The sequence below is a fragment of the Manduca sexta genome, chromosome 28, assembly GCF_014839805.1.
Source record: "Manduca sexta isolate Smith_Timp_Sample1 chromosome 28, JHU_Msex_v1.0, whole genome shotgun sequence".
Taxonomy (NCBI): Eukaryota; Metazoa; Arthropoda; class Insecta; order Lepidoptera; family Sphingidae; genus Manduca; species Manduca sexta.
In genome coordinates this window covers 3,898,509-3,914,254 of record NC_051142.1, presented here as the reverse complement: position 1 = coordinate 3,914,254, position 15,746 = coordinate 3,898,509, and the positions used below count along the sequence as shown (strand labels likewise).

The 15,746-nt window shown below is 33.1% G+C and overlaps 1 protein-coding gene and 1 long non-coding RNA gene across 2 annotated transcripts; one reads left to right on the top strand and one right to left on the bottom strand.

The window, feature by feature from the left end:
- The first annotated feature begins 995 nt into the window (after window positions 1-995).
- Window positions 996-1,403, top strand: LOC119190989. The gene is made up of 2 exons (XR_005113326.1): window positions 996-1,123; window positions 1,254-1,403. It is a non-coding gene; the product is annotated as an uncharacterized LOC119190989 (long non-coding RNA).
- Window positions 1,404-3,367: 1,964 nt separating this feature from the next.
- On the bottom strand, window positions 3,368-12,388 carry LOC115447938 (protein obstructor-E). Its single transcript, XM_037444835.1, has 6 exons — window positions 11,926-12,388; window positions 8,344-8,509; window positions 6,949-7,067; window positions 4,498-4,698; window positions 3,852-4,047; window positions 3,368-3,576 (listed from the first exon to the last, which is right to left on the bottom strand). Exons 1-6 carry the CDS (start codon window positions 11,972-11,974, stop codon window positions 3,417-3,419), a joined length of 891 nt encoding a protein of 296 aa, XP_037300732.1. The 5' UTR covers window positions 11,975-12,388; the 3' UTR covers window positions 3,368-3,416.
- Window positions 12,389-15,746: the final 3,358 nt, after the last annotated feature.

Genomic DNA, 15,746 nt, shown 5'->3' with positions numbered 1-15,746 from the left:
TAAATCGCAAATAGTTAAAACGTCCTATAAGCTTATCGAGCCTTCGATAAAATTTCTTATTCATAATGGTTTCCCAAACCTTCGATAACAAAAAGGCCTTTAAATGTGCACAATATTGCCATTTCGTAGGAAAAAAATAATTTAAATAAGTTCTACCAATTACTACCAAGTTTTGTCTCTGGAAACAGACAATAAAAAAAATTGTCTGTCATTGTCACAATGGCGTTTGTCAAAAAAGTAAATAAAATAAATACAGGAGGAAGATTTATTTGTTGTTCTCGAAATTCATTGTAAAACTTGGAAGAACGCAGGCAGCAAATTGCGATAACATGGTAGAGAAGTGAAAAGTAGTTGGAGGAAGACAAGATTGGTGCAGTTCTTTTCTGTATTTGAACGTTTGCGCTATGCATTCCTGCATTACTATCTATTGCTTTTTTTACAAGATTATGTTGAAGAAATTGATTAGGGAGCGGGTATGAACCCGCTCCCTAACCAAAACCCTCCCTAAAAGAATATGAATTCTTGAACGTGAATGTGGACACGAACTACAATTTCATATAGGTGTCGTAGATTCATTTGGGGGAGCTGTGCTAACTGAAATGTAATATTGCTACTCTTGCATTGCGCATGTCAAACAATACGCACTATGATAGCCACTCTTAAAATATTCATATACTTAAATATTTGGATAATATACAATAGTGATTTTTTACCCTGGTGGCATTCAGCACAAATAATAAAGTTAAAATAGCACAATGAAATATAAAAGGAATAAATCAATTTTATTTTTTAGATCATGCTCATTGTGCCTCCTCAGACCCCATTTCCAATAGAAAATATAAAGGAGATATCTATGTATCCATTTTATGGTATAATCATGTAGGATATTGTTGTTTTAGGTAGGTCATAAGTAAAACATATTTTTGAGGTCTTTATTAGTTAAAATAACAAAGAAAATATATAAAAAACCTTTATTTATCATGTAGGCATATATATAAAAGGCTCTTATGACAAGTCAACATATAATCAAATATGATTTACAATTTGTAAAGTACACAGATTAAGACACGCATATGATGCATTAGTATACTATAATCCACCTCCACCTGGAAATATAAGGGAGGTATTAACAAATCAACATTAAGTAATTTAAATTTTATACTATAATCCTGTGAGATACTACTGTTGTATATTTGAATAAACATTTTTTTATTTCAAATTATGTTGAATGCTTATACATTGCATAATTTCAGGTTTGTCCCACATCTGTAGAATAAATTGCAACAGTAGAAGTGCAACACAGGAAAGAGTTGCATGCTATTCAGATGGAGAATGAGCTCCAGTGAAATAAAAAAATAAAATTGAGATATATTAATAAAAGAAAAATATAAATTTTATAAAAATAAATGACAATGACTAACTTTAATTATGTTGTATAATTAGTTACCTTTCAGTGTGAACAACTTAAGTCTAGATTTTGGGTCAATGATAATAATTGATTCTGACACCTCTTCAATATTGGACACACTGTTCTGTGGCATATATCACAATATCATCTCTCTTTGAGCAATTGCAATGTTGGGCAATACTGCAAGAGCCACAATAGTAGTCTTCACATTGCCAAATTTAAGATATGCCATGAAACAGATATTGAAAATGCTGTTTCCATACACCAAAGTTCTTGTTGCAATATCCGGGAGTTATGAGTGCTGCTTTGCTATCTAACAATATCTCTGATCTGAAGATTAGCATCACAATTCACCTACAACAAACCTTTAAATCTTACCTGAACAACAACATTGAGGAAATAATATCCTTTTCTAAATAATATTAGGCTGCATCACAACTATATTTTTTAATGTTATATGGGTGTAATAAATACAACCAATTATAGATGGGAAGTCTTTTACATGGTGAAATTCCAGCCTTAACAAGGGTTCCTCTGAAAAGAAGTGGGGCATAATTATAATCTGCAGCATGTAATACGAGCGTACGCTCCACTTTGCTACATATACCACTGGTAGTGGCTTAAGATAATCCATAGAGGTCTCCAACATCTTACATCTATTAAGAAAACGAATCTAAAAGTTGCTCATCATCAGGTATACGTATTTACCGAAGTCTGTATAAGTATAGAATAGAATTAACTTACCTCATGACGATCCCAACATGTCAATGCAGTTAATTAATACTTGCAATTCTGGTGATCTGCCACAACCTATATGTGTCGGTGTCTATCAGTCACTTATAAATGCAGCCGTATGTTTGGAAAAATAATACCGTTTACGGAATTCATCATTATCCAGAGAAAACGGATCTAATTTCTGACGCCACATTTTTACACCTAAAGCAGCCTAGCTTGCATTTTTAATACGTAACTAAATAAAATTATTTCTTGAAACGGAAATGATCGAAATGTTGTTTACTTCTAAGTACAGACTGCCTTTGGCAACAAGCGTCAAACACGAAACAGCTGACCGACGTCAGCCATTTTTTTACTATCGAACGCTTAACATAGGTGTAAAGACGGGGGTTAGGCTCGATAAATCAAAGCATCTTTATCGGAGACTTTTAGCGCAATTGAACCATTATGAATACAAATTTTTTACATGCCTCCGATAACGCCCAGATAAACTTCCGATAATTCTGATAGTTTTATTATGAATAAGACCATTAGTGACTAATTATATGTGTTTTATACCTATATTAAATAACTGCGACATTTTGATTTCCACGCTAATGTTACTTCACATTACGATATATATAACATACATACATAACATCACGCATTTTATCCCCGAAGGGGTATGCAGAGGCGCAACTAGGGCACCCACTTTTCGCCAAGTATATTCCGTCCCATGATGTGATAGCGGGCGAGCCTATCGCCATATCGGGCACAAATTTCAGACTCCGGGCTGATACTGAGCAAAAAAACCCAAATATCACTTTGCCCGACCCGGGATTCGAACCCAGGACCTCAGAGCGCTATTGTACCGGACGTGCAATACAACTACGCCACCGAGGCAGTACGATGTACATGACAATTAATCACGTCTTAAGGGTCGAATGCAATGATTTGCTCCGCAATTATAATTGACAGTTCGGGTAATGTTGCTAGAGGTATTTTTATATCCAGTCTCGCATAATCCTTTATTTGTATAAAAAGAACTAGTCTTGTTAAGGCATAGGTAATCAAGTGTGTTTCTTCTAGCGGAGAATGAAAAGGCAAGCCGTCATAATTGTCGTGTCTGTTAAAAGATACTTTCATTTCTTTACGGTAAATACTCATTTTAGGTTTTACTTCACTCTACACTAGGTGAAGTCACTATACCAACTTAAATAAAAAGGTATGAATAAAATAAAAAAATTCTTACACTTAAAATTTAATTAACCTATATAACATATAATTAAATGCTCTATTCCTCGTCATCTTCTATTTCTACCGCCTTTCCCTTGGGAGGACGGTGCGGCTTGCGACGGGATGGCTGGCCACCGGCGGGCTTGGGTTTGGGAGTGGGAGGGTTCTCCAGGGCGTCGAGTTCTGCGTCAGTCAATTGACCTTTGTACCAGTCGGCGCTGTAAAATAAAGGTTTGTTAGAGACCAGAATCACCCTTTAAAAGACTTAAAATATATATTTATGTACTAAAAGTAACTACTTGGAAACGCTCTGTAAGTTTTTACAATTTCATTTCGCCATATATTTTTAACTTGTGTGCCTTTAAATAGACTTTATTCTGCAATCTTTTTTACATTATATTTTACCTCAATAACTATTCTAATTTACGTATTTACAGGACCATGCCCCAAAGTTAAGAAGTCACAAAAATAACATATTATAAGTATTACTCACCACTCAGGCACCTTCCTCGCCCACTCACACTTCTTATGCACATCGTCGAAGGCTTGTCCAAGCTTGCATCCAGACCGACGCGGGGTGTTGCCGTTGATACATACGTAGAAGAACTGGCAGTCCTCAGGGTCGGCGTACCGAGGGTGGGTCAGACCAAACGTCTCATTCACAGCGGGGCAGTCGAACGCGAACACCTCTGCAATTGTAGAACGAGAAAACATTTTTAACCGACTTCAAAAAAAGGAGGAGGTTCTCAATTCGGCTGTTTTTTATGTTTGTTATATATTTTATTATATTTATCTCATCTGATGAGGAGTGTGGGTAAAAGTGTAGTTGTTACTGCAATTCAGACCTTAGTGGAACGAAATAGATTTGTAAGACTTAACATTTAATGTCTTAGTGACGAGTTGCAATGCATTCATATCTTTGTAAGTCAAAGTTCGAATCACCTTGCTATTGTTCATAGGCACCCGTATCGTTTATCACCAGGCGAGTGGCTTTCTTTTTTCGATAAAAATTAATACAACAAAACAAATTTGTATAGGGTCCCGTTATGACTTCTGATAAAACGTGAAGTTTTGATTTTTTTTTAAAAATTATAATAGACAATGGAACCGAAGAAGTTCAATAATCATATTATTCTTACCAGCAGCGCCACATCCCTTCTTCTTAGCCTCATCAGGCCAGGTGCAGATGCCAGTCTTGTCGTTGTATACCAGGCCATCAGGACAGGTGATCATGTTGAACTTGCCATCCACACAGTAGTAGAACTTGCCGCATTCCTTAGGATCTTCGTGGGAGAAGTAGCCGTTTTGACGCGGGCAGTGGAGCGATGGAATGGGTGTTTCTGTAAAGAAGATTGGACTTTAAATATGTAACCTTAGAAATGAATATAGTGTGTGTTAAATACCTTTGATGCAATTTCATGTGTATGGTATATTTTAAGTGTCGTAAAGTGCGACTAATAAGGGTAGTCGGGGTCAATGCGCGTGCGCAGCGAGGGCACTGAGTATGCAATTATGTTATTAAATTATTTTTATCTTGCACAATTCTTCTTCAATTCAATTTTTGGATGAGATTACACTTATTATAAATCATTGAGAAATCTATATTCTATTGGAAACCAAAAATATATTAAATAGAATTTAAATCAAAATACTTTGGAGTAGTATTTAAGTTTGAGGCTGCGTTTTCATTAATGACTCACAACGTTACAAAGATGAAGGAAAGTTGAGAGTACAAAAGTATAGCGAAGGCGAAAGAAATTTTTTCATGGTTCAATTTTGTTCTACTCTAGACAACTTATTCGTATTATTCGTCTTATTCGACGTTATTCCTCATGTACATTTTTCAACAATCTTTTTCCACCATACTATAAATATATTCAAAGTAACGGTGTGGGAAGAAGATGTAAAATCCAAACAATTCGACTGGCGTATAATGTAAGTTGTCAGTAGAAAATCACCCCTATTTCATTAATATTTATTAATTTTATGTTTTTGTGTCAAACCGGAAAATTTATATTTGAATATCGAACCAAGTCATAAAATGATAATAAAGATAAATTATCGCCGTAGGTCAAAATTATACTTTAATATTGTGTTGATTTCAATTATATTTATTTATGGTAATAAATTAAAAAATATCCCTATTCCAAACCTGATTTAAAAATATGTATCACTGGCCATTATTCATTACTAAATATTCAAATTTCGAACTAATCGACGAATTAATATCTTAATAGCAGTTGAAACCAATCAAGCAACAAATTCGCATATGAAGTAGGTATAAGTGTTATTACAATAAAATCTGCCTCGAGCACGATCGACCAAGGCCACGGTTCCCTTGAAATTGGAAAGTTGTCTCTGGCAATGTTGACCCTCGGTATTTATACATAATCTGTATTCCGCTGATGCGACGAACAAGTTACGGTTAGGGTTGGCACTTGTGAGTTAGTGGTTTTACAGGGTGTGCAACTTAAAATAAAGATTTTAGAATCTTTTCTTACAAATATAAATTCTTTACTTTTTTATAGATTTATAAGTACTTTTCAAACCAAAAATATATACCGTGAGTGGCATTTATTAAATAAGTAAACCGATCACACAAAATTCAATATAAGATCCATAATTTTAAAATGATATCTTACGACGATCTACATCTATAATAATTGAATGCCATTCAGTCATAACTGCTCGTGCCAACCCTGCGATAAATATTATTACGAAACATGACAGGCACACGTGAGGTCTTTATTCACGTGTTTTAGCCAGAAATAGACTTGACATTTTTAGGCAGATTCTGTGTGCTTGTTTCAAGCATGCCATTTGTAAGTGTCAATCATTTTATAGTCAGTTATTTATAATTTTGAAATATTCAATAATACATACATACATACATAACATCCCGCATTTTATCCCCGAAGGGGTATGCAGAGGCGCAACTAGGGCACCCACTTTTCGCCAAGTATGTTCCGTCCCATGATATGATAGGGGGCGAGCCTATCGCCATATCGGGCACAAATTCCAGACTCCGGGCTGATACCGAGCAGAAAAACCCAAATATCACTTTGCCCGACCCGGGATTCGAACCCAGGACCTCAGAGCGCTATTGTACCGGACGTGCAATACAACTACGCCACCGAGGCAGTCAAATATTCAATTATTTAATTAACAATGTCGTTACTAATAGTATATTTATAGGATAGACATTATATTGCTATAGATAGAGGCTAATGTAAACTCAATGTCATATATTGTCCATAACCCTACCTAAGAGAAATAAAGCAAACATAAAAATACTGAAGTTTACAGGTGACAACCAGCGTTAAATACACTGGAAACTAAACATTTTCATTCCTTTAAAATCCTATAATTTTGCTTTACGAAGTTCCAGAAATGTCAACGTTCCATTCTAACCTTTTTCTAAAGGTTTTGAATGTAGAGCCTTTGTTGGTTTCGAAAAGGTCGGTATAATTGTATCGATTGGTGAGGGATCTTGCTAATCCCTCGTCTATGATACTCTATCTGGACGTCATTCAGCTTACTATCAAGTGCAAGGTAGAGTCATTTTGCGTGCTTATATAAAAAACACTTACGCAGCTTGGGCCGCTGGGAGCAGTCTAGGTTGAATGGCAGGTCGCATTTCTCGTCCAGCGGGTCGTAGTCATTGAACACCATGCCGTCAGGGCACAGCTTCTCGATGATCTCACCATTCCTGCAAAACGAATATTTACTATGAGTTAACCTTCAACTGGAGGAAGAGAAGAAAATACATTAGTCCTTAGCAGGACATTCAACCTTGAAAATTTGTGTGCAGCCTTGCAATTATGATTAACAATAATACCATACATTGCGGTCGAATATGTGCCTATATTAATAATATCCTAGGTTGGTGTAGTTTCAGTACAATTATAATTCATGTTTTGCAACAAAAATGTAAGAACAGTTAATAATATTTTGTAATGGTAATATATAAAAATCAGAATAAATAAAAAAGAAAAGGGAATCTTGCCCACCCCTTCTAATCTTTCTTTGCCATCAAAAATTTTATTTTGAACAAACGAAACTGAATATTGTAGTGTCATTGAACGGATAAGGAAAAGTTAAGATGCGGTAGGTATCCAACATAAATCTTAAGGGTATTTTTAAAACATGATACGCGGAAATTATTCATGTGAATTATAAATATTTTTTAAAATCAATATTTTTCCTTTTCTTTTCCCATGTATTTAAATACTTAGAGGTAGCAAATTTAAATTTAAACCAATTAACATGCTTTGCAGCTGTAAACTTTAAAGTCTGAAATAAATAATTTTAATTACCTTGCATTATGTAGCCATTTAACGACTAGCAAAGGCAGGCATTTTAAAACACGTTGCGAGATTCTTGGCTTTACGAGCCGCCTTCGCAACAATTTCATATGACATATAGTAAGCAAATACTTGCGTAGGAAAAGGTTGGCATACTTGTGCGTAGGCAAGTAGTGAAGCAAGAAGAATCTTAATATTCAGACTCTATTATATGGTTTGATGTTTTAACGCCTTAGTAATTTCTTATAAAATTTTATCACCTTTACAATTTGTATTTAATATTATAGAAATAGAGTAATTTGAAGATCATCCTTAGAGCAAAATAAATATTTGTAAGCTATAATATTTAATAGCTATAATATAAATTTAAGTTTATAGTTGATCATATACGAGTTAAGAATAATTATAAAATACAATGGTGATAGACCATATGACATTTGTGTAATTAAGCAGGCCCGAGCAAAATACAGTTCACAGAATTTTCCGCAACCAACAAACATTGATCTAAAATTCTATAGCTCTATAAGGAAACGCGAGGGCCATTCAAGACACGTTTTGTTTTTAAAAGTACATTCTCAGCATACTAAAAGCTAAACCAGTAAAACAACACCTTTTTTTTAAACAAAACATTTGACTCTACCATAAAAGAGTTTTTGAAAAGGTTTGGATAAATATTTATACCTGCACTCATAGTATTTGTCGCACTGTTCAGCATCTGCAAAGAATCCATCTTCAGGGCAAGAGTTAGTGATCTCCGCAGCATCACGTTCGCTCTCTTCGCTGACACGCGCTGGCGGGTTCGCTGGCTTCTTCCTGCCTTTAGGCACTGATGCTGATGATGCTAATACTAAAACAGGGAAAATAACGACTTTAATATTTGTATAAAATGTACGACCTCATCAATTATTGAGATAACAATATACTAGACAATATATACATATACTTTGTACGTTGTAAAACTAGATTTCTTATATAATGAACCATAAATAAAAAAGAAAAAGTTTAGAACATAAGATTTATTTTGCAGTACATGAATATTAATATTTTGATTTATGAACTTTATTAGTACTCAGACTCTACATTATTTTGTGAGTAAATGCTTTATCCACAACTATTTCATATACATTTTTAACAATTACAAAAGCATTTATATATAGCATTCTCATTTAAAACTATAACGACTCGCGGCGCTAATTTGTAATTCTTAAATGAATTATAAAGATAAGTAGAACACTGATATAATTATTGTATATTGGTAAGTACGCATATTTCTCAATGGTTTTTATAACGTGAGTATAGACCTATATGACTAGCGTAACAGTTGGAGAAACAAAGATCGGGTGCAGTATGCATTGGCAAACTTATGTCCAGCAGTGGCATGATAAGGGTTGATAATGATCATGCTAAATCATCACAAGAAACCATACTCATTTACTATCACAACCATATTGAATCTTACTTCCGATAAGATATATTCATAACGGAGTCATTACGGATGTATGTTATATATTCACTTCCGTAACGCATTATGTGAGATTGATATGTTTATTTACTCTCAGGCTCTACTTAATCTCTATCAATTCTTAAATTTCCTGATTGCAATAGCATTCAAGATACCATTAAATTTGGTAGCTACTTTAGAAATAGTCGATAATACATTCATATTATCTCAGTATTCGACAGCATTACAAGCTTTACGACTTCAAAAATAAAGAATATATTAACATCATCATCATTCATAATATTTTCCTTTTCCAGGCCGATCTTATATTTGCGTTTTATTTCTTTCGCTTGTCTGTATTAGACGATTAATAATAGAGTTCCTATTTATTTCCAACTTATGTCAGTCGGTATGAAAATTTAAACCAACATTATACAAATTATTTTAACTTTTCGAAAATGCAACTCTATTATCCTACAATAAAAATATCTATTCTATTCAATCAAGTAACTAACAGGTAATAACGCATTGACGATTTCCTGACGCGAGAATAACTAGTAATGAAAAAGTGGCTCACATTGAGCGAGGTCGCAGACTTCCTGATAACTTCATAGCATAAAGGTTAATATATAAAAACTATCTAATTTTTCCTTTCTTTACTAATATTTATAATATGTAAGTTTTGTTTTTTTTATTTATATTGTAATACTTAACCCTAATGAAGCATCGTCTCTCTCGTGTTCCCTGTATAAAAAAAGTCTTTAGAACTCTACCTATTAGTTACTTTTATATATTAGCACAATTTCTGTTTACATACATAACGATGTAAATATTTTACATACAATTTTCGATAAAGCCTTCAGTTTACAGAGTGTAGCAACTCGCGCTGATTTCTCTCTTACCTAACTGCGATCAGCTTTTTGCCGTCCGAAAGTCACTATGTCAAAACACAATTAGTGCGTCTGTTATATTACGTATTGATAAACAACGTGGGTTTATAACCTAGCTAAGGAGAACGGAATTTTTGACTTTAGGATTGACCTTATAGAGTCTGAAATTGATAATTATCTCAACTTTAAATGTATAATATTTTATTTTAATTTCTTAGTATAACTACAATCATAAGCTGTTATCGAAAGTGGTTATGATAAAGTGAAAGGTGATGATAATTAAATAGATGTCTGTAATGCTTGAGTAGCGATAGTCAATAAACAATAAACGAACAAAATGACAACACTGAGAATAATTTCTCTACTTCATTAAGGGGATTGTGCATGTTACAACGTCGATAACGTCTTCTAAGTAACACGTATATCGTACATAAATTGTAACTGTGTGAACTTTTCTAAAGATTACGGTCACTTTAGAAACTCTGTGTGAAAGGAATCTGAATAGTTCGTCTGTTCGTGTTCTGAATAAAAATTTCGTTGTCTCTATGTCTAAAAAAGTCTATTGAATTTCGTACAAATTCCCACAGCACTGAAGAAACTTTACATAGATGTCTATCGGTGATATATTAAGTCATAACTCTTCTTTCGTATAACATAGAATGACATAAACAAACATAAGTACAATATAGGCAGAACAACGATTCTGCCTTTGGAGCGCGTTGATGTCTTTTACTCGGTACGACAAAAAGACAAATAAAAATTATAGAGGCGAGGCTCCGATTGCGTCAAGTTAAATATCATTTACTCCGGTAAAAGGATGTACCTCGATTGTTTCTAAGAGGTATTGTTGCAAAGTTCATGTAGATTTCCTAATCGATCTAGATACCAGGTTGGCAGAAAAACGAGTATAGAACACAAAGAGCCGTTACGAAAAGTAACTTATAGTTCCAAAGTAGAGAACGAGAAAAGGCAAGGCCGTTTAATACAATTTATATGCTATTATTGGTTGGTTATTTGAAAATATATCTTGTGCTAATACAATAACGTATTAATACTAAGTATATTGTCTATTTTTATCATATGGCTATAAGAATTTATAAAAATACATATTCAAATAACATTCAATTTGGATATTGAAATTTCTATACACTTTAAATATTCACAACTTCCTGACAAATAATACACGAAATATTGCTAAAACTGGATCAAACTGATAATTCTGTTACGTTACCTAGCGACGTTATATAAAATATAGAGTCGTTAAGATTACGAATTTATAATACGTAACCTTTGGCACCAATTTTCAGTAAAGGTCTATTCGATTTTTAAATTTGAATATAGATTGAATATAAACGTTATATAATCGAACAGGAATTGTAACTCCAGGGTCCAAGGCTAACCGGTTACTTGACATATTGTAATATAACTTGTGCGGAATAATAATGTGATGCTAAAGGTTGCGTGAAAATGGGTCATCTGCTATCGATACTATAAATTTTCTAATGAAAACAATTTGATAGGTATGAGGTAAAGAATTTAAATACACTATATATATGTATATATCTATCGATAGTGTCACAGTGTATTGCATTGTGTTGTCTCAAAAGTAAATAATTACAACGCGATATGCTTGTGTTTAATATCAAATTAACATTTGAAAGCTCCTATTGGTAACTAATATAAGAAGATAACAAATAAGTATGAAATCAATCCAAGACATATTAAAAAGAAATATAAAAATAATTAAATAATTTCAGAACTTGAATATAATTATAGTATATTCAAGTATCTCAAAGCATTTATATATTTTAAATACAAAATATAGTATACTTAAAAGCACATAATATATGTTTTGAACTTTATTTTAAACAAAAAGTAACATCCTTTAAGAAACTATTTATAAATAAAGAAAGTATATCGATATCCACTCACCTAATAAACAGGCCAATAAAATGGCCCCTGAGCTCGACCTAAACGCCATCTTGTTTATAAAAACACTAACCTACCGGTCACTTAACTAACTTAAATGTCACTTTTATGTGACTTATCTAAGTTATGATTCCTAAATGACGCCCGCACCGCACGCTATACTGCACTGACTTTAACACTTTTTGTCATCCATTCTTAGCTGTTCAAGCGTTCAGCGAAAGGTTACGTTAGTATCTCTTTCTCTTTCGCACTCGGCGTGTAGAGTATGAAGGTGTCCTTGTCCCCCACGATACCCACAACTGGCTCCGGATCCTGTTATTGTTCTACGTGTTCGGCAAGGAAATTAACAAATTTATTTTATTCAAAAATTGTTAATCCATTTTTAATGATGTTATTAGTTAATTCGGTAACGACGTTAGGAAATATAATCCATTGCACAATGAAACTTGTTTGGGAAACGGCAGCGGTGCAATACACAAAGGAAATGCATCGAGGGCTCACGTTCCACGTTTATCATAGTTACTTCATACTCATCCTTTGTTATTGGACGTGGCATAATTGTAAGTTCATTCACAAACTAGTTCTCGAAAATGGATTATTTTTGACGCAATTTTCAATAGAAATAGTACAAAAATTTTAAATAAGGATAAATGTGTAAAATCTAAACTAAATTAGGAGATAAACAGATTAAATTATAATAAAATTTGTTAAAATAAATAGGTAATACCGATTAATACCTTACAGATTGGTACCTTACTACAGCAATAATTTATCACAAATGGTCAGACCACTTTTTACTCTAATGTTGAAATAGTTTTATATTGGTATAGTCTTCTATACATGTATGAAGGCTTTGGGTTTTAAGATCTTATTGCACATAAACCGATTGGTACCTATTTTAAGTGATGAATTTAAAAATTATGGGTGGAGTGCACCTCACAACAATGGATTAAATGACAACTAGAATTTCAATTGTCAATAGAATGACATAATCCGATGCACAAATATGCATGTATATACATTTCTATATGTATGACTTTAGTAACTATAGGTAATACAATTGACGTGTATGACACTATAATTGGATTACCTATTGCCACAATTGTATTACCTATTGATTATATTTCATATAACTCTTATATAAATAACAATATTTTAATTCTAAATTTAAGATGTTTCGCAAATTTCGCCAGTCGACTCCATATGAATCAGTACTTTCGCAATTTGGAAACCATCCGAAACAAATATGAACATTTATTTTTATTTGAATCCCGACGTTGCGAAACCCTTACAGGGTCAATAGTCGCGCAAACTTTGATTATTCATGCATTTGGTACTTCAGCCTGCACGTCGGTTGAGTGCTTTATATGCCGGCTACATGACATTTCGACATAGCGCTCGTTAGTAAGCCGATATGCAAAAATAAACGATAGGTACTTGTGCATACAATAATTAATGAAAGTGCAGGGCATCACTTGAATCTATACAAATTTGAATCTTATGAAAAATATGACGATATAAGCAATAGATATACCATTAAGGCTTCCTTTTCGCTTCTATACCAATATATATGACAAACAAATAATAAGATGGGTTACCGGAATTGTTGCGGTAAAATGTATTTAATAATTGGCCTTTGAAAAATGTTAACAAATTCAGCGTGATCGAGTTTATGTAGTCTCCATAATTTATAACTGTAATGCACATATGATTGTTACTTCTTAAAGCATATTCAATGAGTCTAAACATAAAGAAACACCATTAATCTCAATACTTCCTTTGTCGAGTGACTTTCTAAGATTCTTTGTTATCTTTAGTCACGTTCAAGTCGGATGTACTTTTTCCGTGTTTGTACAAGGAATTTTAATACCATAAGGATATGTAATATATGCATTTAAGGCATAAGAAAGTGTAGATTTAATTCTAAACAATAATCATCATGCTAGAATACAAAAAATCCCATATTAAAATATTAAGTTTTTTACTCTATCAGCCCGGAACTTGCAATTCATACTCGATATGGCGATAAGCTCTTCTATCACATCATGAGACGAAACATACAGGTGAAAACTGAGTGCCCTGTTTACACTTCTGCTTACCCGTTCAGGGTAAGTGTAAGTGTGTGTGAAAATAAAACTGTACTTATAGACTGGCAATAAAATATATTATAATGCACTACAACACACAAAGTTATATATAATGTTTATGTTTGACTATATTGAATACAGCAAAAAGATGTTTACAAAACCCCTACTTGGACAGAAAAAAACAATATCAATTATATTGGAACTTGACGATCATTTTTATTGAAGTATGAACATTGAACAACATTTAATCACTCGGTAATAACCCTTCTTTTTATAGAGAGCCGGCTACATGACGTTACCTACTAGGATGTTCTGCAGTCGACCAGAACAAATGGGCTGAGCAAATCTCTTGATAGTTTGATGATTTTTTCTTTTTCATTTATTTATATTTCACACACATGTACTATACTTATGGCATAGGTGGAAAAATTGCTTTCTCTTTTATAAAATAAAAACTTTATATAGTAAATAATTGTTATTAATTTTACTACAAAATAAATCAATATTTTATCAGATATATGTATCATCTACTGTTTCCATCCGTAACATATAATTAACGTTATTTAATAGAAAGAAAGTTCACAGAAAGTTTTGCATTGTCACTTTTATATTTTGTCACAGATTTTATAAAAATGTATTATTTGAAAGTTTTCTTGAAAAATTAGTACAATTAATATGTGTGTTTAAATAAACCCATGAGCGAAGTATACCTTGTAGATGCAAATTCATCTCCTGCTCGTGCAGACGTCATAGGAATGCGAAGGTAAATATAAGATTAAAGGCAATAAAGAACTTCCACTTTGCATACTTAAAAAATAATTCGCGTGTTTCTTAAAAATTAACCTGGCATTTTAACCCTTTACTGTCGAGTTTAAAAAGGGACTTTCCACACACTGTTTTTTCCCTAGGAATGTATAATTTACTACATAGACCTTTAAATATAATTGATTCGAGACATAATGTACTTTTATGTTCTCAAAATAACAGACATGAAAATATTTTCTGCATAAATACCCCGAGGCGAGAATCATACTCTTTGCTTTACAGAAGCATGCAGGGACTATGCGCCCATTACCTACCGAGATGCTTATCTATATTATTCGGTTTAATAATACACCAAAACTTCAATAGGCTATTACCGTCTCATTTGTATAGGATGGCCAATATCAAACAAGATGTATATTAAAAAATAAATATTGGTAGAACAAGCAATTTATCCAAATATTTAACATTACTTTTATTTTAAAAGCGAAAATTCGTGAAAATGTTTGGATATTTCAGAACGTTTATTAGGGTAAGCGCTGAACGGATTTGGATGAAATTTAAAACACGGATAAATCAGGATCATGCCTTAGAATACACAGCATATAGGCATTTTTAACCTGTAATATACTCTCGCAGGAAATTGTTTTTTTTTAATTGAATGTGTTAAGGTGCTATAATGGTTTTGTTTTTGTGATTTTTGCTGCGGGAAAGGCTTTCGTGGGAACGAAACCGCGAACAACACCTAACTATTAACAGTCATCGTCCTTTATCAAAATACTCCCGAATAGCAAAAGGAGTCACTATTCTAACCATAGACCATTTTGAACCATCGAGGATTAGCTTTGTTATATGCAGGGGTTCAACCTCAAGGCCTTGCGTCAATTTCTTCCTACTCTCAACTAGAATACTGGCACTTATATACAATCAGTTATATTTTCCAAAGAATAATCTCTTGACAAAGCATTCCAAACT